Here is a 27,195-nt window from a genome sequence, read left to right on the forward strand (position 1 = left end):
AATGTTAAAAACAGCTTGCCTTGTGTGTTTATTGTCGAAGTTCAGTCTCTCAGCACTTATTTTCATAATTTAAAAATACAACATAATACAAGTGCTTTTTAAAAGGACTTTGTGTTGACTTATGGTTTTACATTGGCTGCAACTTATTCTTCAATGTGATTTTACCAATAAACGTCAGATCAGAGCCAGGTGTCACATACTAATAAAACTGAGTGAAACAAACTGTTCAGACATGTATAAGTGGAACACTTTAAATGTCCATGGTAAGATTTCTTAATAAATACACAATGACTTCTGGTTGTGTATATATTATGAAACATTCTGTTAACATATAAAATATTAATAAGTAATATTAATAATAAACTGTGGAAGCTTTGTTCTACCATTTGAGGACTCGACTACACTACAAAATAGCCCTAGGAGGAAATAATGACCCATGTCTGGTCCAACTGCAGGTGCTAATTACCGTTCAATGAAAGAAACAATGTATTTAACAAATCAGCATAAAGAAAAAAATATTTTCACACAGACGTACAGATAATAGATGTTATTTTAATAGGTGTTCAAGAAGTAATAGTTGCGTCAGCAGAAAGTGTAAAAGGAATAATAGTTGCATCAGCAAACAGTGTTATGACATAAGAGTTATGGGTGGGGTGGGGAGGTGGGTGGCTGGGGGATCCCTCACTAAGCAGGGGTTCCTGTAAGGCATGGCTGCATTTAACAACTGGGCTGTAACAATCAAAAGAACATCTCTGCCATGAGGATCACCAAGAACATAAATTCTTCTTCACAAAAAAACAAAACAAAGAGAAGCCATGATCTACATTCCAGTAAAGGGTAGATAATCTTATACATGTTCATGTATAAATGGATGCATATTCAGTTGTATATTTTATTGTTTTTATTCAGCTAAACCTATAAAAAGGAACAGTAATAAATATGTTGAAACTCAAGCATTCAATTGTTCTATCTGATTGCAGGAGCGTCCCTGTTTTATAAACTGTCCTGAACAGACTTTAACTTTTACTGCAAGGAAAAAGAAAAAGTAGCAAACCAGGGAAAGCTATTGTTCTACCATTCAAAATGCAAGAATCTCTCAGTTATCAGTCTCATGGATGGTCACATGGTACATTAAGTCCTGCAGACTTAAAACCCCCACACATTTTCATTGAGTTTGCAGCGCAGCAGCTATCCTGTCATGAGAACCGATGGTTGTAACAAACTATGCACCTAAGGAACAGTATACCATCATAGCATACATACAGTACAATCAAGACTGAATTAGAAAAATACAGGTACAAAATGATTACATTCAAGAAGACAGTACTAGCACAAAGGGTATAATAGTCATTTAGGTAACTAATATAGGAATTTCAACTTTATAGAAGCATTTTCTAGATAGAAAAAGTGAGGGGATGGGGCAATGACATTATTATGGCTGTTTGGTAGATGTGTGGATTTGTTATTGACTGGATTCTCACATAAATAATAGTTAAAATGCATAATTTCCACAGAGTGGGTACAAATTCTATATTTTCTTCAAAGACCATGATCATTTTGGTTTGGGTCATAAGGTGCAAATACTGTATATTAAAAGAGGCATTGAGTGGTGCCCTTTTGTTGCACTTCATTCAAACTCTGGGCTTAAACACTAAGGAAATCCCATTAGGTACACAGGATGAATTGTGCTGATATTGTTACCTGAAGATTTACATACCGAGAGTGCAACTGTTATGCTAGCTTTCTTTTTTTTTTCCATTTTTACACAGGATTTTCATTTGACTATACCTTTCCCTTTTCTTTGGCAAATGTCATTAAACTCACTTGCTATATGCAAATATATCTCTATTTTGGGGGAAGACAATTTCTTTGTCTTTGCAAAGAACTACACTGACCCTGCCACCAGTGGAAGAACTATACAGTTTACTGCTTGGATGATATCATCCTTAATGTAGCTTTCTCATATCTGAAAAAATATATATACCATTTATTATTAGGATTATCCTAAAGCATACTGTGGTTCCCTTAAACTTAACTTGGAAACATCTGCAGTTAGTTTGTTAGATTTTAAGGACAAATTTAGAGGAATTATTGATTTTTTGCATATGTTGCACTAATTGCACATAAGGGCCTACATAAGCAAAACATTATTACCACGTAACAATGCCTTGATTTTGGAAAAACACTATTTCAAGATGCATCCATTCTTCAAGACCCATTCATTTCTTGTTTGTCTGTCCTGTCATTATGTGTCTGAAAGCGCTCTGAACACATCTTAACACATCTCCAAGAAATGGTGTTGCAGTTGCAGTCAATTACACACCTCCAGAGGTTAAAAGCCAAGCTCATTGTCTAGAGACGGTGCATTTTATCTCAGTGCTAGTTTTCTAAGCAGGTAAGCATAGATGCATTCGTCATCTATGAGCTTGATCTTTTTTGACAACATTCTTAATCCAGTAAACTTGACTTCAGGAAAAACCATTGATCATAAAAGGACCTAGTTAAAACAGCATTATAAATGCACACACTTTAACAGAAGAATGGTCAAACAGAAAACAAAGAGATATAAAAGTTATAAATGTGATTTCATCTAAAATGTGATAAATTAAGTATTGGTCTACACAGAGGAACAAAGGTTGCTAGGAAGGAGGTGGGGTATTGTGGGGGGAGTCTCTGTAGCTCTCAGTTAACCTCTATTAGCCTGTGGCAGCTTTTCTATGTTCCACAAACCCTCGGGAAGACCACAAACCTGCAGCTTAACTGCATCTGTCCTTACTTTTCCTCACTACTACTATAGCTGATGAACTGTAAACAAAAGTGTGGCAGACAAAGGCATGGAAATGGAATGATTCTGACTAAACATTAAAGCAAAAAAACAAAAAACATTAAAACAAAGCCAAAAATAAAGAACACAAAGTTGCATCTAAATATAAATACTTCTAAAAATCAAAACATTGATTACATGTGACCTCTGAGTAGACCATTACAATGCAATAAAATCTCAAAAGGCCAATAGGAAACAAATGGGGAAATTATTATCAAATGCCTTGTCTCCATTAGCTCTGAGTGGAACCATAGCATAGTGCGGTCCGATTTCAACACATCAAACTTTTGTTTCTCTAGGAAATCAGAAACAGCGATTTTATTTCTGTATTGTTTTTTTTCCCAAATATCTCATTTTATGATTGGATTAACAAATTCCTGATCTTTTACACTAGAGCTTGCAGCTGGCTTTAGCCATGTCCCGAGGACACTGAAGACACTATTGAGAGGCTATGGTGTAAGAACACTGATCGGTGGAGACAAGGCATTTTATCACTCTTCCAAGAGCAACTCAAATATCAGCTACAAATTAGTGCAGTGTTTACGTAATAAAACAAAATAAAACACCTATTCCAATAAAATAAGTTTGCACACAAGGAATTAACCTTTCTAATTGCTACGCAAACTGCAATAAGATCAAGTATTGACAAAAACTGCATTTCACTATCCAAAAATGTTTACACTGACTTTAGGACTGTGATGGCATTGAGCAACAAGCTGGTTTAGGGCTTTGTGGTGGCAAAGCGGGTCTGGGTGGAAAGGGTTAAGGCTATAATTGAATCACTTTCATACAATCTCTCCATCACAAGAAGCAGTTTTTCAGCCAACCTACTGTCATTAGCCTGACAGGGACAATGAACCTACTCCTTAAGGATAAACCAGACAAACAAACCCTCAGCTATAGTCAACTCCAGTTCAGGTGCCAGTGTACGCACAGGTCTATACTTACACATTCAGTCTAACATGATTATTTGTAGCTACCACATACTGTTTTACAGTAGCATCATCTTAACTTACATATCAAATACTCAACCATGATTTCTTCGCAGTTTGAGTACACCGTATTAGTGTACCACAGGGAAACACTGAGCAAGTAGTTGGTAATGGGAGTCTATCCATCATGATCATTTACCCTGGTTAAAGCCATTTTGGGTTGAAGCTGGAAGGAATGAAGGGATAAGAGCTATTAAATACAGAGGTATTCTACCACAGGTGGAGGGAACTCTTCAGTAGGCATGTGTGTGAGGTAAAAAGGTAACAGAAAGCTGTGTTCGTCTATAAAACGAATGCAGTGTTGGGTTTTTCCCTACCTAAAATGCTATTTTTAAATCGCAAGACTTGACCTTAAAAATGGCCTCTATTTGACAAAACAGTATACAATAACCCATGACAACCATCTCTATAAGGGAAGCCATGCACTGGGAGACAGCTTGGTTCTTCCACAGGCCCTAACAGGGCATCTAAGGGGGGTGAGAGGAGTTCAGAAAGGCATCCTCCCTCAAACCAACAGAAGGCTTCTGGGGAAAACACTGAGATAGCGAGGAGCGGTGAGGAGGAGGAGGGTCCTGTCCCCATGAACCCGAGCTCAAGCAAATTCACCACAAAGGGAAGGTGGAGTCTGTCCAAAGCTTCCTGATCAAGTCTCCCTACAGCATGGGGTTACCACTGAGGACAGTAAAGCTCCACTGCCAATGTCCATGTTGTGGCCTCTCATAACAGCAGTAGAGTTCACTGATCAGCACAGGAGATGAGGACCGGAGTCTGGTTAAGATCTTTTTTCTGACTCTCAGCCAAGCCTCTCTGGCCTCTGAAACAGACATCAAACGAGACTTAAGAATGTTTCACACAAATAACAAGTGTCTTTTTCAAATGACAGCATATATGGAACAAAGCTTTGCTTTAAAGTGCTGTGCCTGCTGTCTTTTTCGTCAGAGTTGAGGTGCAGAGTGTTCATTTAATTTGAGAACGGTGCTAATTTATAGTGGATTACTTGATGAGAACTGACACAACATGGTTTCCGTATTCTTCTTCTAAACCTCACTTACTTTTGTCTGTGAGATTTTGCTAAAGGTGTTACAGTAATCACATAGGTGTAGTGCAAGTGCGAAGAAAACCAGACTGTCAATCTGCTTGTAGGAGTGCGTCCTGCATCATGCCCATTTTATTGGATGAGGCAGATATTTTTAGTGTCACTAAAATTTTTTAAAAATATTTCTACAGCCTATAACATCTAGTGGTTGCATAAGTCCATCCATCCATCCATCCATCCATCGTCAACCGCTTATCCTGCATACAGGGTTGCGGGGGGTTGTATAAATCATTTAACATAATTGTGAATGGGCACATAAAGGGGTTTACAAGCACACATTGCGTGTTATGACCTGTTGTGTAGAGGCTAGGCTGCTTGTGTACCTGTGAACGTTTTCCATGGCTGCTACTTCAGCGAGGGCTGCCAAGCTGAAGAAAGCAGGTAGCTCTTGCGGTGTGGTGCTCCTCTCTGCCTCCTCATCTCTGGGATTACTGTAGCACCCTTTTTCATTGCATAAATTCGGTTGGGGTAATGGCTTCTTATCCTGTTCCTGGTTCAGGTCCCTAGTTTTGTCCTCTGTTACAAAAAAGAAAAAGAAAATTCTCAGGAAAACTATTACAAATGACATTAGCAGATCATTAAGGTCCCAGTACGAAACATGAGGACACCATTGTAATGTAAGGAATTATTCTTTTTTATTCATTTTTGCCATCTAAAAGTGCTTGAAAACTTTGCACACATGTCAGAATTGGCGAAAATGTACATCTCATATGGGTCTCGAGCATGGCAAATGCTCCCCCTATAAAATTTCAATGAAGCGAAATGGAGGTGAAACATAGCACGGGGGATCCATGCTATGTTTCACCTCGATGTATATGTTATGTCAGAAATTTGTGTCCTCTTACATTGAATCTTTTATGCATGATCTTTTAATATTATCATTATTATTACTATTATTGTTATAGATATGCATTGTGTTTTTATCCTTAACCTTTCCTCTCCTATACTCCTTATGTTGGTCTGTCCACATTTACTAGGGTTTAGTTCAGAGCTGTGAGATTGTTTTGGTGTTTTCCTCTCTTGTCGTTCCTCTCCTCTCATTGAATGTTCATTCAAGGCTGAGATAGGATCTCTGTTCCCCAAAACATAGAAACCTAGACAGTGTAAATGATAATTCATCCCTTTGCTCGGGGCCAGACGCCCGAATCCGCCCTAGGCGGCAGGTCTCTGGACCAGCTGTATATGTGTTTTAGTACTTCTCTGTTTATTCTCTTTTGTTATATAAATTCTTCAAAGACAACAGTTGGTTGTTACTCAATTCTTTGCTCAACCCCTCACCAGGAATATAATTTCCATGACAGTATACACTTTGTGGCACATGTATCATCCAATGACAGACAAAAAAATATTCTAAACCCAACAGGAAGTCAGCCCTTTTGATTTCAAAGTGCAATTTTAGACCATTTTCACAATTTACAGGCTCTGTACTTTAAAGTTTCAGTGTGTAATATTTAGGAAGATCTACTGACGGAAATGCAATATAATATCCATCGCTATGTTTTGAGTGGTCTATAAAAACCTTACATAATGAACCGTTAGAATGAGCAATTTCTATCTACATACACCGCGGGTCCCCTTACATGGAAGTTACCATGTTGCGACGTATAGTTATAATACTGTATAACTATATATAACTAGTGGGTAGGGGACACGCACGTGACGTTTAACTCCTTTGTGAGGCGTCCAATACGCGTGATAATCAAAGGCCATGTCTACCAACCTTCAGCAATTGGGCCGCGGTGCGACCCGACGAAGCGAGGGCCTGTTCATCACCGCTTGCAGCTTTAATTTTATTTGTATTTCTTTTTCAGATCTATGAAACAGGAACTTAATACTTTCACTTAAAACATTTTGATACATCAGTGTCTGCCATGCTAGGAAAAGTCACTACTTTTTTTTAACTTGTTCTATTTAGTATCTATTTACTTTATTAAGTATTAAATGTGACTTTCAGAGTTCTGTCACTTGCCTCCCATCCAAAGCAAAAACATATATGTCAAGTATAAGTACAAATTTACACATAACTTTGTATTGACCAATGTCAACTTCACATGCAGCTTTATTTTGAATATGTCACTTTTTATGATGGCTTGAAGTAATCTTTTTAGCTTTAAAAAAACTTTTTTTTTTTTTTTTAAATACAGCTCATAAAGGAAGAGTGAACTGGTAAAGAAATAAAAAAAAAAAACATTTAAAAGAATAGTATCCAACAACTGATCATAAATTCAATGAGACAAATTATAACAAGAAACAAGTTATTCTAGTTCTATTTAAAGTATTTATAATTTTAACATACAATGGTATGTTCTGGCTAAAACATGGGACTCTTTATGGACAAGAGACAGAGCTGGTTTCTAACCCAACACTTACTGATCAATTGCTCAATCATTCATCACTCACCCTCGACTGGAGACACACTGCCATCAGCGGTGCGCACCAAGTGTGTGATCTTGGTCTTCCTAGCCTTCCTCTTTTGGCTACCAACTAGCATCTCCATACTAGTGTTGCCCTGGACATCTGGGCACAATATGGCAATGGGGGCACATGATTTGGCTTTTGAAGCTGAATCCAGCAAGGTGGAATCACTCTGTACCACTGTTGTGGAGAAAAGATCAGAACAGATTTCAATCATTTGACCTTTGCACATAGGCAGTAATTAAAATTCAGTCCTCTTATTAAGGAGGTAAGTTACAAAGACAACAGCTCTTTATTAATTTGTTCAGTATCATTGTGATTAACCAGATAAAAGTGTATTGCAAATTCTTCATGAATATTTCTTATGAATATATCCATGTCTTCATAATATAAATGGTGCAAGATGGAAAATTACAGTACATAGTACATACATCTTTAAATCTCAACAAAGACTCTTCTTCTGGGTAGCTAAGCCTGGTTTACTACAGATAATTGCCCCTTTGGGGCTTTGAAGGTAAATTCTATAATTCAAGTTGTTTTTTTCACCAAAGGGGATTTAAAGCAATAAAGTAGATATTCAAACAGAAATGTGGTACTGGGTAACTGTTAGAGGACTATGTTGTATACCTCTGAAAATGTTCATATCCCTGCTTTAAAATGCACAAACATCAACATTCTAGTTCACCTTTGTCCACTGCACCTGGTTTGTCCTTTTTGTGTTTGTGCTTCCTAACAATCTTGTGGAATGAAGTCTTTTTCTGAGATGGAGATGGCCCTGATATAGCAAAAAAACAAAGAAAAAAAGAGCATGGAAATGCTATGTTATGGAGTCCAAATGTTTTTGTTTTAACACAGAGAGATCCTGAACAGCAGAAGTGTGGAAAACATGATTCTACAAACAGGTGCAGAGTGGACCATGGATGAGATGAAGGGATATTAAAGAACAGTCATTGTGTTAATTAAGTAGAGAAATTTCTGATTTTGTTCTTACCTTTTCCAGCTTTGGAGACTTCCCCTTGGACAGTGGTGCTGTCCATCTTTTTCTTTTTTGCGACAGCAGCCCCCTTCTTATCAAATGTCATTGGGCTATACTGTGGCAAGCTGTTAAACTTCCTTTCAAACTCCTCCTCCAGTTTCCCTAGGCTGACAAGTGAAGTTAAATGTTTAAATAGGTGAGAATATAATCAACAGCCTAATCTAACCTTAAAAACAAAGCAGATGCTAAGCAATCTTTTAAGTACATTTCTCTACAGCAATTGGTAAAGTGTCTTGGTGTAGACCTACAGCAAGAGCATCAAAACTACTTTCCTTCTCACTAAAGTGATACGCATACTCCAAATGTGTGTGGCATAGTTTCCATATTACCATTTAATATGACGTATTAACGGAAAATATGATTAAACTCCTTATAATCCAAAGCTTTTTTGTAAAAGTGTCAGTACCGGTGTAAAAGTTTTGGACAAAAAAAGATTTTGTACACAAGGCTATTCTGCAGGAAACTCATTCATCACCAGCAGGCTTGTCAAGTTGTTCATCACGAGTGGACTAAATTTTGTTATCAGGTTAGCAATTTATTGTTTATTTTGTTACTTCTGCTACTGAGAGGATGAAACTCAACCAAAAACACAACTCTTTACATAAAAACTAAAATAAATCATTATTCAAGTCACTTAAATAAAATGTGACTTAAATTACTAGATTATTGGTAGTGTAATTATAATGGAATGTGACATGTGCACAGACATGTTCAATCTGGCTGGAATTCAAAATCACTGACCAGTCCATGTAATATTACAGTGCATTTATAGTACATTTTAATCTGGGTGTTATTCTAAATTGTGACTATGGTCTGACTATGGGAGAAACTAATAATAATAACAATGGCTCAGACTCAGAAACCGTTTAAGATGGTTTCTGTAGTAAGCTGCAATACATTGCGCCCAGGCCACACCGCCTAACTCTACCTGTGCTGGACGGCTACCTCGCTGAACTGCTGCGGCTCTCCTGCTGTCGTGTCCACACAGACAGCACTGCTGCAGCCCTGTCTTTCTACACTGAGTTACAAGTGTTACAATAAACTGATGTTGGTTGGGTTAAGAATTAGTAACAGATTTAAGTGGATGTACAAACAATATAAATTGTCAGATATTTCAAATTTTCCAAAGCGTGTTTAACACAAGGCAGACAGAAAACATGAAAATAAGAACCAAAGCAAAGACATTCTATCATTACCCTGGAAAATTATTGTACTATAAGCTAAGAGGAGACAAGACTCACCCCTGTGAAGATTCATCTTTGGACTTGGACTTTTTCAGCTTCTTGGGGTTATTAGGTCCCATCTGAGAAACTGTCCAGCTGTCATCACTCCAGTTTGCATCGTGATCAGAAGCCCGGAAAGCGCCTCTTTTACCTGCAGATCATTCGTTAATATGCATTACATACCTAACATATAGACTGGATTTTGCCCGCTACGTTTATTAAATCACTTTGATCTTGAATTAAAATGGATACCTCTGTCAATATTGGCTCTCAGTGAAGTCAGCATTCCCTCTGAAACAAGGGTTTTATACAAAGCACCTTTACAGCTCCGCTCTGACTTCCTGGCGCCGCGGCTCTCTGTGCTGGACTCACAGGTCCCTTCACTCGACCTCTCCTTCCCCTCCTCTTTCAGTTTAGCAGGCGAGGGGCTGCAGGGTGAGTGATAGGGTTGTGCCATGCTGCCCTGAAGGTCTATGCTTCCTAGATTTGCTTCTTCTGCCTCCATCTTGGAATTAATGTCAGTCATCTCGTCCTTCATCTCCACCTCACAGGAACTGTGCTGCCCACTCTGTCCACTGTCATCCTCCGTCTCCTCCTCCTTTTCTTTGACAAAGGTCTTGACTTTGGGCTTGCTCTTTTTTTTGGGCACACCAGAGTTTCCACCACTAGAACTGCTCTGGATCTTCTTCTTGGACTTCTCCTCTGTGTCCTTCCAGGCTCCTTTGGCCACTGCCTCAATCGTGCTGAAGACACTGTCCACATTTGATTCAGCCTGGTTACATTTCTTGATGACCTTCTTTGCCGAGCAAATTATCTCATCGTTATCATTTGACTTTGTCACCTCTTTTTTCTTGCTCTTGTTTTTGACACGTGCATTTTGGCTGCTGAGTTGTGGGGGAATGGCATCAGTGGAGGTAGAAGTGACAGAGGAGAGCAAAGGTAAGTGGGCAGATGTGCAAGAGGAGGGACGACAGTCATCCGTGTCTGCTTTCTCCTCCTTGATCTCTGACTTGACTGCAGTTTGCTGGAGAGAGGCTGTAGCAGAGCTGTCCTCAGGCTGAGATACGACAGTGTCCATCTTTCCAGCTTCAGATGCTAGGCACATCTTAGCAAATACAACAAAACAAACTCAATGTTAAACAAATTAATATAAAATTACAAAGAATCTATGCTCCAAATAATACATCTCTACATTTAATTTCAAGACCTTACATAATAAACCACTATGTTTTATTACCTTAGAATGAGAGATTTCTAGCTACATAACCGCGGTTCCCCCTTCCATGAACGTTGCTATGTTGTGCTGCCATGTTTCTAAGTAGCCCAAAATATACAAATAGAGCTACAGAGCGTGTTTCACCACTACATTCTTCTTCTTGTAGAATTCTGGCAGTGTAGACACTCATCACTACGTTGAATACATACGTTCGAAGAAAGAGTAATGATATACAGCAGGTATCGGCAAATAAGTTTTGCATCGGAGAAAATTTTTCAACCACTAGATGGTGAGTGAGAATATAAGGCATAATATTTGACAGCATTTCGTGTTAGGTTAGCACAGTTGGTATTTTTTTTCCCCTCTCTTCAACAAATTGATTGTGCAGAGACTGTTTCTCATCTTCACATTACAGCATGTGCTGCAGTTTTTGTGTTCCAGTGTTGGATCCGCATCCATCAACCTACGGACACTTAATCTCCCCAGTATCTCCAGGCAGAGGACATTTAGGGGAATCACGTTTTCTGACGGCTCTATCAAAGGTGTGTCAAGCAGGCTACAGACTTTAATGTCGTAAAGTAAAAGTTCTTAATTCAACTCGCACATTTATTTTGCAGGCAAAACCACTAAAAAGGAAGTGATTATGCGAGTAACTGTTGCTGTCATGACAGAGATCTATTTCAGCACTGCAATCAAAGAATTTATTTATTTATATTTTTTGCCGCCATCAAAAGCACCATAATCTGACCGTGGGCCAGATATTATCTCCCTTATGACCCCTCCCCCCACCGTTACTCAGCCTGCCTATATATATATATACATATATATATATATACACATATATATATATATATACACATATATATACATACACACACACATACATACATATATACACATATATACATACACACACACGTTACTGTTTCATTTATTTATTTTATTTAAATTTTTAATATTTCTTCTTAACACAAACACACACACACACACACACATATGCTTTGATTACTTGTTTAATGAAATGTATGGGGTTGATTGTTCTTATGTTGTATATATGATGCTTTGGCAATGTTGTTACACATTCATGCCAATAAAGCTAATATTAATAGAAAGAAAGAAAGAAAGTAACTCAGGGCTTGTCAGCAACTACTGAATTGTCCCTAACAAAATTGTAATCAAAACATTAAATGTAAATGTTGCCCATCAGTTTCTAGTCAATGTATTTGCTACACAAACAGTTAACAGTCCACCGCAAAGTAGCGACAAAATAACAGGACACACTGAGCACGACACAGACACCTGTCGCTCTCGTTACTGTCTCTGTCCTCCTCACTCAGAGACACTTTGGTCTGTTTGACTGTCTCACTACTCCAGGATCTTTCCCTCTGAAGTCGCTGTGAGCTGAACTTTCTCAGAGCTGAAGTTTACATTTGTGTGGATGAGAGATTTATGTCTGATCACAAGTCTTTTCGGTTTCAGTTTTCGACCGCTGATGAAAAGCAGTGAGTTTGCCTCTTCGAGTACAGTCCCAGACGGGCTTCGTGCAATAACGCAGTGTAACGCACAGCAGAGGGGCAGGTTGATTTTGTTTAAATATAATGACTTCATTCTCATTAGATTTCAATTTTTGTCTCAAAATATTATTCTGCAAATGTCAGAGAACACAGATATATGGAAGAGATTGTTAAGGAAAGTTCTGAATATGCACAGAAAACATGCTGAGCTGGAGGAGCTGTTAAAGTCTAGGAGTTTATATCTGAATTACAAGTAATACATTTGTCAGTGAAAATATATCACATGCACATTTAAAGACTTTACTTCAACATGTGTTGTTGCAAAGTTGATCTACAGGAGAATCTGACAGCAATACATAATGCCTGAACGCCTTACAGCATTATATTACACTATACATTTATATATTTTGAATTGTCACCTGGCATCTGAATTTTGTGTTTCCTTTTATATAAATAGACATTTCCTCAATAAATTGGTGCAGAAAAATTCACCAGAATACAGGAAATGTTAAAAGCACATATTTTTCAGGGAGAGGACCCCAAACCCACCCCCCATTAATATTATCAGTGATAATTATAATCAGTAGTAATTATTACATTATTATAATCATAATTAACAAAAGTATTTGCTGGCTATGATATTTATTAATTAAAATGTAGCTCAATGATTTATAGGTAAAGTAAGTATAAAGATAGAGTTGCTGTGCGTTTTTTTGTGTGTCAATACAAGTAGAGGTCATTTACTGTTGTTTTATAGACTTACATTTGGTAGGCGGCTGCAGGGGGCGGGGGAACAGGTGAAAACATGAAAGATTTCTGGGCTGGGCTACATATATCGTTATTGGGATATAAAATGACATATATCAGGATATGAATTTTTTGTCATATCGCACAGCCCTACTATCATGTCAATATAGACCAAAGTCTCTGAGGAATGTTTCCAAACCTTGTTGAAAGTATGCCACGAAGAATTAAGGCAGTTCTGAAGGCAAAAGGGGGTCCAACCCGGTATTTGCAAGGTGTACCTAATAAAGTGGCTAGTGAGTGTATAAAGCTGCAATGTGTTACTTGGGATGAATTGTGTGCAAACTGGCAAATGCCTTACCTCAGCAAGCTGGAAGAGAGCGGACTGTCTGCACGGTTTTCCTTCAGGTGCCGCAGGGAGAGATGACTGTGTACATACAGTAACATGCTTTGTCACCTGTTGTGTTCTTTATAACATCACACTGCTTAGCTTCTGCAGAGACTATTATTATTCAGCAGAATTTACTTTCTACAACAAATTTCACCATGTTTATTGTAATAAAAAAAGAAAGATTACACCTACGGCCTGTGCCACAAAGCAAGTTCAATTTAGTCTGGCTCTCTTTGGGTTACCTAGATTCAACATTGGTGACTCTGGAAAAACGGTATCATGAAGCTGGTTATCAACTGGCTCGGTAAACTCTTTTTTTGTTTTCCAGTCAGGCTATGAGCACGTAAAAATGTAGGGGAGTAGTAAATACAAATGACATCATCAGAATCATAAATTTCCTCAGTACTTAAGAGATGAAACTGTGACACCTGGTGGAAAATGCGGTTATAGCAACAGTAAAAACTGCTGGTGAAACGTAAACAACATATTCACATAAGGCTCAGGCCAAGTGTGGGTATTATTAAACATGCCTTGAATGTGTTTTATGCATTGAGTATTTTTGCTTTTTTGTCAGATGAGGAACAAACAATTGACGATACATTACATTAAAAGTAATGTAATACTGTTTCGGTTGCTAAAGCAGAGAGGAGAGACCAAAGGTTGTTAATGCATGAAACGGCCATCCGACTGAAATGCTGTATTTATAATCATGGGAGCTAATTAACAGTGTATTATCTTACAGTTATCATCACTAAGGCTACGTTCACTCTGCAGGTCTTAATGCTCAATTCTGATTTATTGCCTGTTGACTGACTTCACATTATTTTTTAAATGTAGCCCATGTCAGGGCTAATATTAATATGACGTCACATGCAGCAGGCTGTTCTTCGAAGTAAAAATAAAGGCCACAGAGGTTCTTTGGTTTTATTTATGGTTCCGATACGATCCTCATATTTAGCTTGTACAGAAGTGTCACCTTACTGTCCCTCCACTGACCACCTCGATTGCTGCCGTCCTCTATGTTTCTGTTCACAGCGGCGCCTGCTAGCACAGAATTGTGACCACCATCGCTCTAGAGTGACGTCAGAGACACATGAATTCTGATCTGACTGTCCAGACTGAGGTCACATTTCAAAAACTCCGACATGTATCTGATTTGGACCACATATGAAAGTCTCCCAGATTTCCAACTAGAGAAGATCAGATTCCATGACATTTGGGTTGTTCACGCAGTTATAAAAAAACATGAACATTTGAGTCACATATGAGCAAAGAAATCTGATTTGGGTCACTTTGGCCTGCAGTCTGAACGCAGCCAAAGTCAACTCACGCTATTCTGAGCTGTAGTGATAAAATAAGAGTCAGGAATCCTGTCCTATCCTGAAGAGCAAAGCAGTTCAACTGACCTATCAAATTAATATATATCGCTCTGTATTACTTATTAATTTATTGTAAACTCTTGTCAGAATCCGGTAGGAATGACGACTCAATTTTCCCAGTGATCTGATGGGTCAGTAGTCAGGCTGTTGAACTTCTGAATTGAACCTGCTCAATAGCAAGTTAATCGTGCAGCAAAGGTTCCAATAGTGAGCTACCGTGTTTAAAAATTAGCCCGCTTTGTGAGAACAGAAAACTGAGTTAACCCGAAAGATAGCTGGATAATTTACTAATGTGACTTAGTGGTACAGGCCCCGAGTGTTGTTGTCTTGTAGATTATGTGATACCTTGTGGGCAATACAGACTTTTTGGCCTGAGGGGGAACCTAAAATATCCAAGCAGATCATTTTCTTGCCATTTATTACATAGACAGTGATGGTTTTGGTTTGTATTAAAAGTAATGATTGAATAAAGTCAATATTGCACATTCACTGGAGGAGCTCACATTGGATGTCGAGCTCACCCAAATATAATGCAGTGGTTTTTAATTAAATGTGATGCTACGACATGCCAAAATGTGAAAAAGGTGTATGTGGCAACAACTGTATGATTTATGCATATTAATAATACTGTCATAACCCAAAATGACTAGAAAGGTTGTAGATATAGTCTTGGAATATAAATAACTCTCTCCTGAGCATTCATCACTTATGAACTGAAATTCAGTCATACCTCTGCCAGCGGGGAAAGGGCAGACTTGACCCTGCTTTCAGTATTGTCAGGCACTCTGTTCGGTATTGTCCCAGACAACATCTGTAGATTGAAAAAGTAAGCAAAAAGTAATTAGTTCTGCTGCAAATGATTACATAACAAATCAGTGTTACAGTGGGTTAAGCCAATCACCGTTCAAATCATCAATTGAGAAAAGCACACAAGAATAATAGTTCTGAAATTACCAAAATTAAAAGCACTCATTATATAGACCAACCCATTTCAAAATGACATTTATGATATAAGATTCTAATTATCGATGTGTTAACATGCAAGCATAATTTTAATAATGCAGCTAGTAAAGGTGGGATTCTTGTGTACTGCTTAATCTACAGTAATACATCATCATTTATTTGTTTCTTATAAATAACAAAGTAACTACTAACTATAGCTGTCAGATAAGTGGAGGTGATATAAAAAGTACAATATTTGCCTTGACATGTTGTGGAGTAGAAGTAGAAGGTAACATAAAACGGAAATACTCAAGTACAATGAAAATTGTACTTAAGTACAGTGCCTGAGTAAATGTACTTACTTACTTTCCACCACTGTCTACTGCATGGGACCATGTGCCAGACGAGGTATAATGTTGTTTGTTAATGGTGATGCACTGGAGGTCTTAATAGATTCATTTTTAACTTTTAAGCACATATCTCTGTGTAGTCAGTTACCTGTTTTAAGTAGATAACACAACCTGAAGGTCTAAAATGTACATACATATACATACATACATACATACATACACCCACCCACACCCACACCCCCACAGACACACACACTTTCTCCCTGTAAATATATTATTAGGAAGGAGAGAAATGTGGTCTCTGAACGCACCTCTTCCTCATCCCCTGGAAAGGAGTTCCCTTCGCTGGCTGTGTCAGGTAAACTAGGTTTAGTGCAGGAAGGGATCTAAAGAGGCAACAATACTGAGGTTAGTTGGTAAAAAAATAATAATTCAAAAGCATACTGTAAAAAACTTGAAACTAAACAAAGTACCAAACATCAGTACTTTCTTTGAGGCCACCTTTTGGAGAGCTGGTGCATCACATGGATGCACCCATTGGTGGCCTCCCACCGCGACCTACCTCTCTGTTTGTGAGGGCATGTTCCCCAGCTAACAGCAGCATGCTAAGGCCTCCCATCTTTGTAGGATCTGACAAAGAATGAGAGCAGTTACAAAAAGAGTCTTACATTTTTTCATCTTGTCACTGAACAAGCTTGTATTATACACACCTGCCATGGCAAAGTTTAACTGTGGCACGCTGTCAGTTTTGGGCACTTTTTTGGCAGTGGTGGAGTCCTTGGACGAGTTGGAAGAGAAGGGCCAAACTTTTTTGCGGGGGTTGCTGACTGGCTGACAGGGAGGGCTCTTAACTGGTTTGCTGGTGGTGGGACACCACTTGTAGCCCGGGTTTGCCTTCATAAAGGCATCTTTGTACTGAAACAACATCCACAATTGATTTGGTTACAAGCAAAACCTTAAAGCCTCTGGTTTCAAATCAAACCTACAGAGTACTGTGACATTCAGTGTTTCCCACATATATTTACTAGGCAGGCCACCCAGGTATATTTGGTGACCAAGTTTAGCATTTTGCATAGTAACACAGAGAGAGATGTTATTATGTTACAAGACGTCGATATCTTACAAGCTTGGACCAGGTAAAGCCACAGCGAACACACCAGTGCAGATGTCATTCACCACGTTGGTTTCAATCGTTTTGATAGGCTACGTCATTAACAAGCCTACTCCATGTGAGGCACACCTGCTGCTCTGAAAACAAATTGCAGGTGGAAAAATTCTAAAGGGGAATTCTGTGTCTTTTCGGCCACTTTCTAAAACATACTAATGATGGAGAAAGTCAGAGCAGACACATACAGGATGGGAAATAATGTAACGGCACAAAGCAAATGTGGAGCAATCTGTTTATACTAGCCTATAGGAGGGCTGCAGAATTAATCTAAACGCAATGTTGTCATGTGCGATTACATAACTGCAAAAAGTGTGTGATTTAATAAAACAGTACAAGTCTTCTGTGTGTGCGCTGCAGCCTGCTAATTATCTCCTCCCACACCGGGCTCTTGCATGTGCCCCAACAGATAAGCCTACGTACAATGAGAAAAATGATTTATGAGCAGTGTGCGAGTAACTTTTAGGACAACAGCCTACCATAACGCCCTCCCCACCCCGCTGCTAATCGTTCAAAACATAGCCTGACTCGCCACCGGAGCACCGAGAGAAATGCCGGTGCTGCGGTCGCTCTGTGACAGAGAGACGTCGTCCGCAACTGAAGCGGTAAGACAAAAGAAGACTGGGAGAACTTGAGGAAGGTTTTGGGTTTGGCTCGCTGCCATTTAACGTTAGCAGTATCGATGGCTTTTGTTGTTCAACATGTTCAACTTCAAACTATTGACAAGTTAGTACAAATTAGAGACCAATGTACCTTCTTCCTGCACAAGAATTTAATAAAAATAACCCTCAGAAATGAAACTGGAGCTGTAACTGGATTTAATATTCAACTAGTGGTAAAAAAGTATACTATTATTTGAAATTATAATGAATGTAGTATTTAATATATTATTGTTATACTAGCAGTATACTATTAACTAAACATTATACTCTTTATTTAATACACTCATGTACACTCTGCATTAGACAGATACATTGAGCCGGTGCCAGGATGCCAATATTTGCTCTTGACATTTCGCAAGACAATTTTTTGTGGGCAGCATCTCTATCTGTGTGTGTGTGTGTGTTTTCCGCAAAACTCATTTGTGGAAGAAAGTGAGAGCCAATCAAAAGCAGAGGAGGGGCGCTGGATTTATACTCCTATAGTGACTTGACCTATGTCGTTGGCAACACACGTACCCTTGCATTTCGTACGTTGGTGTGTGTGTCGCTCTGCAGTTACACCGCAAAACACGTTAGTTGGCAGTGGAGATTCTATGTTCCACTTTGTTGACTTCTGCCTGTGAGCTAGCTAACTTTTGGTTTAGCCCTCCACTAACTTGAATGTGGGTAAAATAATAATTATGATTTTCCAAATGTTATTGAATGAATGGATCAAATTCTGAATCCTGAGGGTTATGATGGGTTGTGATGCTCTAAAGAAAGTATCCACCGTTTTACCGCTCTTGTTTGGCCGCTAGTAAAACTGGCTTCAAAGCACATTGCACTTCCAGGGAGCACGAAGGAAATGATGCTACCACGCCGACCTATCACAGAATTTTCAGTTTGTCAGCACTATTTTTTCCTTTTTTTTTTTTTTACAATGGCAGCCATTTTTGTTTGTGTTGTGATAAAGACCTGTATGTGTTCTTGTTTGCAGTCATTTTTACATAACTATCAGTGTGTATGGGAATTTACAGAATTTACTGTTATGGCGCTGAAGGTGCTGTGAAAAATGTGGGTTCACCTAAATTTAGTGGCAGTGCACCTAAATGAAAAATTTAGGCGCAACTGTGCATCCAATGCAAGTAGTTAGTCTGGAGCCCTGGACTGAGAAATAGGTTTCCAGGGCCTTTAAAATCTGTTGTTTAAGTTGATTATTCTTCTGCTTTGGCTTTTATTTGCTACTTATGTGACATTAAGCTGGAATAGTACTTTTATTTACACTAGTAAAGTGCTACATGACAATCCAGGAGCTTGTCACCAACAAAGTTGCACCAACTGAAAGAATTATAATGTACCAAATTGAAACATTACTACTGTAAGACATAATAGTACAGATGCCAGAGTCAAAGCGCAGTCCCACCTCCTTGGCCATGTCAGTGTACTTCTGCTTCTCCTTGGGCTCTAGCACAGCCCACCAGTCAGCCAGGATCTTCGTTGCCCCACGGTTGTCCAGGCGAGGGTGTTCCTGCCGCACCAGGGAACGGTGGCGTTTGCAGAAGAGTAGGAAGGCATTCATTGGCCGCCGTGCCCGCTGTTCATTCGAGTCCTCCTCCACTTCCTCCGTTGTGCTTCCACACTGCATCTGCGAGCCCTGGTCCTGAACACACAGCGGTGGCTGCTGATGACAAATTCATTAACCGTTAGCTGCGGTGGTGCACCATGTTTTCCGTGATCTGTTGTTCAGTTCACAGACACAGGTTACCATCAAACACACTCACCTTCTCCAGCTCCTCTTCATCCTCTTCTTCCTCCTCCTCAGAGAAATCCAGAGCCTTCTTGGAGAGGAGGGGGTGCCACTGCAGGCATTTGCGTTTGGGGCGCTTGCCAGTGACCTCCCCTGCAACAGGTGGCTCCTTACCCCTTCCTCCACCCTTCATGGTACTACCGCACCTAAGAAACAGCAGATTGGGCACACCTTAAGACCATCCAAGGCTATTATTAGTTATGTTATCAAATGGAAGCAAAGCTACACTGAATAGTGTAAGGTAATGTGCATGACCTGGCCAGAACATTTTATGTCTTAAAGCAGCTTTGCAAAATCTGATATAAATGTTAGTAATCACATTTTGACTGCAAAAAACTTTTGCTGTGACCGTTAAAAACCGAATTTCTGAACCCTGTCCAGTGATTTCCCCACAGAGTTGTGATATTTGCTGTTTTGTCTAATAGCTAGGGAGCATTCCTTAATTATAGTTCATGAATGATGAACACCTAGTGTCCGACAGGTGGTTGCACTAATGGTAACGTGACCATGTCCACTGACGTGTCATTCCTTGGCAGACCAAGTAACCACGGCTTCATCTCATAGTAAATAGTGGAAATTAACCAACAGTAACATAAAATTGTCTGAGAAGGAGCAGGAAGTTAAAAACTGAAATGTTAATCCGTAGCTAACATAGAGAGGTGGAAATCTGATTGTACTTTGAATTTTTATGTCCTCATTAATTAAATGGTGGGGAATGTATCTTGTACTTAAACTCATTCTTAGTAAGAGTACAGTGGGTTGCCTGCTAATCGGAAGATCAGAAGTTCAATTTGCGGCTCCTACAGGCTCCATGTGTAAGTGTCCTTGGGAAAGATACTGAACCCTGAATTGCCCCCAATGGCTGTTCATCAGTGTATGAATGTGTATTAATGTTAGTTTCTGTTTGAGCACTTAGGTAATATTATAAATATGTGTGAATACGATGTAGTGTAACAGCACTTTGAGTGGTCAAAACACTACAAAGATACAAATACAGAGCATTTACATTTAATCATTTTGGAATTCTCCGGAAGCCCATATTTCAAAAACATCTTAATAAATATTAACAATTCTGATACTGAGATGCGGATCTGTAATAAATTCACTTTAAATGTCCTTTTCACACACGCTTATCAAAAGTAAGTTAAGTGAGTTGAGCTTTTGAATTACTGGTTTCCAGAATTAGTGAAAGAAATTCAGAACACTGAAATGGGGGCTGATCTCGGTCTCTCAGAAGCAGCTGAAGGCATTAGAAAATGGCTTGATTTAAAGCTAAAAGTCTCTTTAATCTGAGCTGCAGCTTCTGTCTATATTTGGTTTATTGTAACATGAGTAAGGGAGCAAGTAGGGCTTGGCAATAAAACAATAATGATAATTTTCCTCAATATCAATATAATAAAGTTCAATATATCGTCAATGAATAATTGCTTTAATTAATTTGAATCACAAACAAATTTGCACTTAATTTTCTATAAAAATATTTATTTTGTTAAAAATATAAAGATAATATATTTATAAAAATATATATATATATATATATATATATATATATATATATATATATATATATATATATATAATAATAAAAAATAATTGTTTTAATGTTCTACCTCAGATTTGTGAAGCGATCCACTGTTTGGCATCAAGTGTTCCACTCTGACCATAAAGAAAAGTTTAACCACATAATTAACCATCTGGTTTCTTCAATTTTCACTCAGGAGCAAAAATCTGCCTTTAAACTTGAAAGAAAGAATGATTTGACATATATCGTGATAATTATTGATATCGAACAATATGAAATGTTTTTTTTGTGACAACATTTCTGGCCGTATTGGCCAGCCCTAGCAGCAAGTGAGGAAGCTGAATTATGCCCCCATTGACCAATGAGAAGAAGTGATACCAATGAGTGCTCTTATTATAAAGCAGCTCCCGGAAGTGTCACTGAAGTCACCAGGATTTGGGACATTTAGCACTTTATTGGAGGATCTGTTGGAAATATTTCCGAGTAAAACAGTTACGGACTATGCAGTCACACAGAGCTGCTGGCGCTTAGTGCAGTATACATGTAGCCTATACAATTCCACACTAATGTCATAAATTGTAGAAAACAGAATGGAGTAATTACAATTATCAGAGCGCTACAGTAGAAATGAGGTTTCATCTTAAAATAGGCCAGTGTAATTTATAAAACTCAGCTGCTGTTTTTCTGCTATATTTTGAGAGGACAAAACTGCTGCAACACAACAAAGCAGTGATCATTTTGGGGTTAAAGTAAAAAGTTTAAATCAAAATAGCTAAGCGAAGGATCGTGGCTGTAAGTGTCCCCAAGGTTAAGGCTTGCATATATATATTTTATATATTTAAAATGTTTGTCACTGCATATGAACCTCAACAGATATAAATGAAAAAAGTAGGTCTATATGAAAGATGAGAAAGGCCAACATAACTTAAAAGTGTTGGGGGTTTTTTCCACATATGATATCAGCTTACAGATCTATTTCCAAAAAAGTTGGCAGGCTGTGTAAAATGTAAATAGGAATAAAATGTGATGTTTAAAACATTTAAACCCCATTTTTAATTGAAAATAGCACAAAGAAATCTTATCAAATGTTTAAACTGAAAATTGATTGTTTTAGGAAAATTTTAGGCCCATTTGTTGTATTTTAGGTTTTATAACGCACCAAACATTTTCAGTGGGTAACAAGTTGGGACTGCAGGCAGGTTTAGCACCCGGACTCTTACTACAGAGCCATGCTGCGGGAATACGTGCAGAATGTGGTTCAACATTGTCTTGCTGAAATAAACAAGGCCGTCCCTGGAAAAGATGTCGTCTACTTGGCAGTATATACACATTACTCCAAAACCTGTACATATTGTTCAGCATTAATGGTGCCTTCACAAATGTGCAGGTTACCCATGTCGTGCACTAATGCACGCCCACACCATCACAGAAGCTGGCTTTTACACTGTGCACTGAGAACCAGTCGGATGGTCCCTCTGCTCTTCAGCCTGGAGGATGCAGCATTCATGATTTCAAAACTTTGCATAGTGAAGTTTCTACTTGCATTTGTGGATACAGCGACGATTTTTGCAGTCTATGCAGTACTGTGTGGGGGCCCAAAGGTTGAGGCCATCCAGTATTGGTTTAAGCCTTGTCCCTTGTGTACAGAGATTTCTTCTGATTCTCTGAATCTTCTAATGAAATGATGTACTGTAGACAATGAAATCTGCAGATTCTTTGTAATGTTCCATTGAGAAACATTATTTTTAAATTCTAGTCTATCACAGAGCGCTGAGCCCCTCTCTATCTTAACTTCAAAAAAAAAAAACATTGGGATGGTCTTTTTGTTACTAACCTGTTGCCAGCTGACCTAATTATTTATGAGATGCTCCACCAGGTGTTTTCTTTTAACATTTAACAACTTTTCCAGTCTTTTGTTGCTCCAGTCCCAACTTTTTTGAAACCTGTTGCTGGCATCAAATTCAAAATTGACATTTCATTCTCAAACAACAATAAAATTAAACTAGTATAAACATTTGACAAGTTGTCTTTGTGCTATTTTCAATTAAATATGGGGTTTCAATGTTTCACATTCACATTCTGTATCTCTTTTCATTTTACACAGCGTGACAACTTTTTTGGAAATAGGGTTGTACATTGATATATCAAAAATGTATCAGTTCTGAAAATTCAAGCCATCTAAAGTTCTAAAGTAGTTCAGGATTACAACATTGTATTTGGGGCTGCTGGTTTTCAGATGACACCACTGAGCAGGAAACGGAGATACTTTGAGTGACATCACTGACAGGTGGCACCCAAGCGGAGACGAGAATCCGATGCTTAAGTCCCTGAAACCTGCATTCTATTGAACGGCCAGCAGGGGGCGACTCTTCTGGTGGCAAAAGAAGTGCGGCTCCATTAGAAATAAGTAAACACTTTCATAATGAGTTTGTGGTCTCAATCGCTAGTTTCAGGTCTTCTTCATACAACATGATTGACAAGTTGTTACCATGGCAACATGTCAATCAGGCTAGAGGCGACTTGTACCCATGGCACTGTGTAAATTTAACCAGCACCGTTGAAAAAGCTTATTAGCAGTCGGCTGTTCACTTTGTCTGGTGAGTACATTTAGTTTTAAGACTGTTCGCTCGACGTTCTCTAGACAAAGTTATCAGCCCTGTTAAAATGACAGTTAACCTGAACTACAGATGCACCTAGCTAAGCAAGCTAGCTAGCTCCACACACGGCCGTTAGCTCCACCGTCTCGTCCAAATATGGTCACGTCCGGTGCCGCTGGTTGCAAAAACTCATCATGGCGGCGCCCTATCGGCCAAACTCGACGCTTCAAAGCGGCAGTCCACAAACCAACAGGTGATGTCACCATGACTACGTCCACTTCTTATATACAATCTATGGTGGCACCACTGTAACTTTTTTAAATAGTCACTGGGGGACTTAAAAGTCCTGTACCAACCATGGGCAGTGGAATTGGTCACTATTCAGAGCATGCTTTCCACACTGAGAATTCAGACTCTCAAATAAACTGATGACAAGAGAATGTATTGCACTCACCAGCAGGTAGAGAGTGGCCCAGCCCACATCTTTGTTTTTGTTCTGGTCGTAAGAAAATCATTTGTTCCTTCCTTTTAGCACTATTTGAATTCAGAGCAAAGTATACAACCTCCTTACACACAGGTCCAAGATGTGAAAAACTGTCAAGTGACCCAACGACAGGGAAGAAACCCTCACATGACTAATGATTTGAATCTGACAAAAAGAGTATGGAGAAAATAGGCTTCCTCAAGCTGTTGCGGTTGACCAGTGGGCAACAAGCAGTCACAGGTTACTGGTCATACAAGAGCTGCACAAGATCATTAACGGACTCTGTGCTGTCTTAGAGCTTTCCTTGGCAGGTCTGTGTTGTAAAAAAAGATAACAGGACCAAAGTCATGACAGAAAGTGGTCAGTTAGCCAAAGACCTCGAAAAACTCCTGCAGGCAATCAATTAAAAAGCTATGTAAAGTGTTTTAGAAGTGAAATATTTCCTTGATTCTGACATGTTACCATGTTTATGATGAAAGGGTTACATAAACAATTTGGAGAATTGAAGACATAATCAGACATCATGGAGGCACCACAGTACAGTAACTAGGTTTGCTGTATGGACAGTGTGTCTTTGACCCTTGTACCCCTAAGTGTCTCCTAATGGACTGAAGCTTATTCTGCTGCTGTACTCATTTTAGTCATTCAGCAGAACAATGTCAAAATGTAAATAAGTCAAATAAATAACTCTTTCCCCCTGTATTCACCTCTGTCTCTAACAAAACCAACAGAGGGTTGTATCAGAAACATGCACCTATCACAGCTATGTTCTTTCACTGTTAGCTGCAGTTCCACACATACAGCTGAATTACTTAACATTGATATTAAGCATCTCTGTTTAATTTCCTTTACTGATTTTTTTCCTCAACACTTGTTCTGGATGTCTCCTAAACATGACACAAATGAAATTAGCAACCAAGAATGAATGACTGAATGGCTGCCTTCTTCTGGACATCATCGAGACCAGATTCCAGTGTTTGTATGTATAGATGTGGAGTGGAAAACAGGGATACTTACTGAAGAAAAAACTATGGAAATGCTGGATGAGTGATGAAGATGAATCTGCCACAGCCTTTGTCATGCAATGACGATGACCTATAAAATACAAGACACCGCTCTCAGTCATGCGTTACACTGTCATCTCTGCAACAATTTTCCAACAACAGGAGCTCGGCTGCAGGGCACATGTGCGCAAAGCAACTTTAATCGATCATTAGTGAGTGACACTACATAGCACAAGACATCCTCAGCTTCAAAGTACGGTGGGACATTTTGTCTGATCTGATTACCGATCACTTCAATCGTGCAGTCGATCCGCCCTTGTGGCCAAAAGCAAAACATGTAGGCCAAAACCCTGAGACCACTGGATGCATTGCATACCACGTTATACAGCTTAAATTAAGCAGGCACAGTTGCAGTTGGTATTTTGCTGCGTAGAGGTTTAGTTGTGTTCCCAGGTAAACCGCTGATGCCCGATCGGACTGCCTGTTTTGGGAGTGAAGTCTTGCGCTAACGTTACTGGATCTGGCTTCACACGCACAATAACAGCACAAAATGTGTGAGCTATGCCAATAAAAGACCCGTTTGCCTACCTAATGTGCTCCTACCTCTAAGCATACATTTTCATCTCCGTGCAAAATGTCGAGCCGAGCTCTGACAAGACAGACAAGCCGAATGAGAGTCCATCTTGCTTCGGTTTGGAGGAGAAACCCCAAGTACAGTACAGTAGTGGGGATATTTCACTCCTGTCAAACTCTCCGATGACAATGTCGTCGAAATGTCTCCCACTCCGAGGTCAAAAACCCACAATGATTAATTAAACTGGGGATTTTCTGTGCAGGCACATGCATCTGTGGGCAATGTTTTGCTGAGCAGGAACTGTTAGCTCCATTTTCTAGCAGTGTTACTAGGAATAAAAGTAGCTAGTTAGCTTGCTAGCGCTACAGCCTGCTAACTAGACGTATTACGGTTTTAAAAATGCAACGGTTTCCAAAACAGTATAAGCTTCTTGAACAGCTGCTGACAAAACTCACAGATTTAGCTGTGGGCAAAATACTTGTCTGTGCTGTTGCAACTGTTCGTTTCCATACAACGCAGGTTTGTCACTGTGTATTTGATGCGGATAGGAAGAGGGGGGGCAAGTCATACCACCTCACTGAGAAACAGTTGCTTTGCCATTTTACACGGCGATTTCAAACAGGAGTGAAGACATATTTAAGCAACACAGTAACAGTGACAACAATGCTTGGTCTATAACACTAGTTATCAATGAAATGTCGATAGGAAACAAACAAATTCAAAGAGAAAAGCCGGCGGACATCATGTCCAAAGCAGCGATAATTACAATTTTTCAGTGACTGACTGAGAGGTTGACAAAATAGCGACCGCGTTTTAACGAAAAATCAATAAAACCACAAGTTCTCTGTCATGAACGTCTCCTCAATGTCTAAACCAACCTCTAATATCCTGCTCAGGTATCGGGGGGGGCCTCTCATCATTGGTGCCGTCCACCTTATTAACTTATTGACACATCATAACAGTTCAGCACTAGCTGTACTAAACACAGCCGCGTCAAGTCCACCCAAATGACACCCGCGCAAACCGGATACAGCGATTTCGCACCAAAATAAAAGCAATTAAAGCGACGAATCTCTTCTATTAAGCTACCAATGTTCAGGAAAACTTGAGCCCAACAAATGAGTATGACTGGATTCTGTCTACATAGCAGATATTCCTTCAAGTCGTGCAAACATTGGCCTATTATTGTAAGTCAGTGTTGTTCAGCTTTGATATAATGGTTATTATACATTCATTAGTACATACAGTACATGATGTGTCTCTCAATACAACATTGTCT

General features: G+C 39.1%; 1 protein-coding gene across 5 annotated transcripts in view; it reads right to left on the reverse strand.

Annotated features, from left to right (window-relative positions):
• Positions 1–532: 532 nt before the first annotated feature.
• LOC119895372 (HMG box transcription factor BBX) overlaps positions 533–27,195 on the reverse strand; it is a 31,768-nt gene continuing 5,105 nt past the window's right edge. Inside the window, exons 1-16 of one of the 5 annotated variants that reach the window (XM_038708460.1) lie at positions 26,795–26,924; positions 25,356–25,433; positions 19,710–19,881; positions 19,352–19,606; positions 16,833–17,037; positions 16,685–16,752; positions 16,434–16,508; positions 15,561–15,641; positions 13,422–13,487; positions 9,839–10,691; positions 9,605–9,737; positions 8,319–8,470; positions 8,013–8,102; positions 7,313–7,507; positions 5,236–5,428; positions 533–4,630 (exon numbers count right to left, since the gene is read on the reverse strand). In XM_038708460.1, the coding sequence (XP_038564388.1) occupies positions 4,552–4,630; positions 5,236–5,428; positions 7,313–7,507; positions 8,013–8,102; positions 8,319–8,470; positions 9,605–9,737; positions 9,839–10,691; positions 13,422–13,487; positions 15,561–15,641; positions 16,434–16,508; positions 16,685–16,752; positions 16,833–17,037; positions 19,352–19,606; positions 19,710–19,868 (2,604 nt within the window). In that variant the 5' untranslated portion in view covers positions 19,869–19,881; positions 25,356–25,433; positions 26,795–26,924 and the 3' untranslated portion in view covers positions 533–4,551. Of the gene's footprint in view, positions 4,631–5,235; positions 5,429–7,312; positions 7,508–8,012; positions 8,103–8,318; positions 8,471–9,604; positions 9,738–9,838; positions 10,692–13,421; positions 13,488–15,560; positions 15,642–16,433; positions 16,509–16,684; positions 16,753–16,832; positions 17,038–19,351; positions 19,610–19,709; positions 19,882–25,355; positions 25,434–25,945; positions 26,057–26,794; positions 26,925–27,195 lie in introns of those variants that run through there. The other 4 variants (XM_038708461.1, XM_038708456.1, XM_038708459.1 and 1 more) reach the window with 4 other exon arrangements.

This window comes from Micropterus salmoides, unplaced genomic scaffold, assembly GCF_014851395.1.
Source record: "Micropterus salmoides isolate LMB-PRFRI ecotype aquatic unplaced genomic scaffold, ASM1485139v1 Ms_hic_scaffold_9, whole genome shotgun sequence".
NCBI lineage: Eukaryota > Metazoa > Chordata > Actinopteri > Centrarchiformes > Centrarchidae > Micropterus > Micropterus salmoides.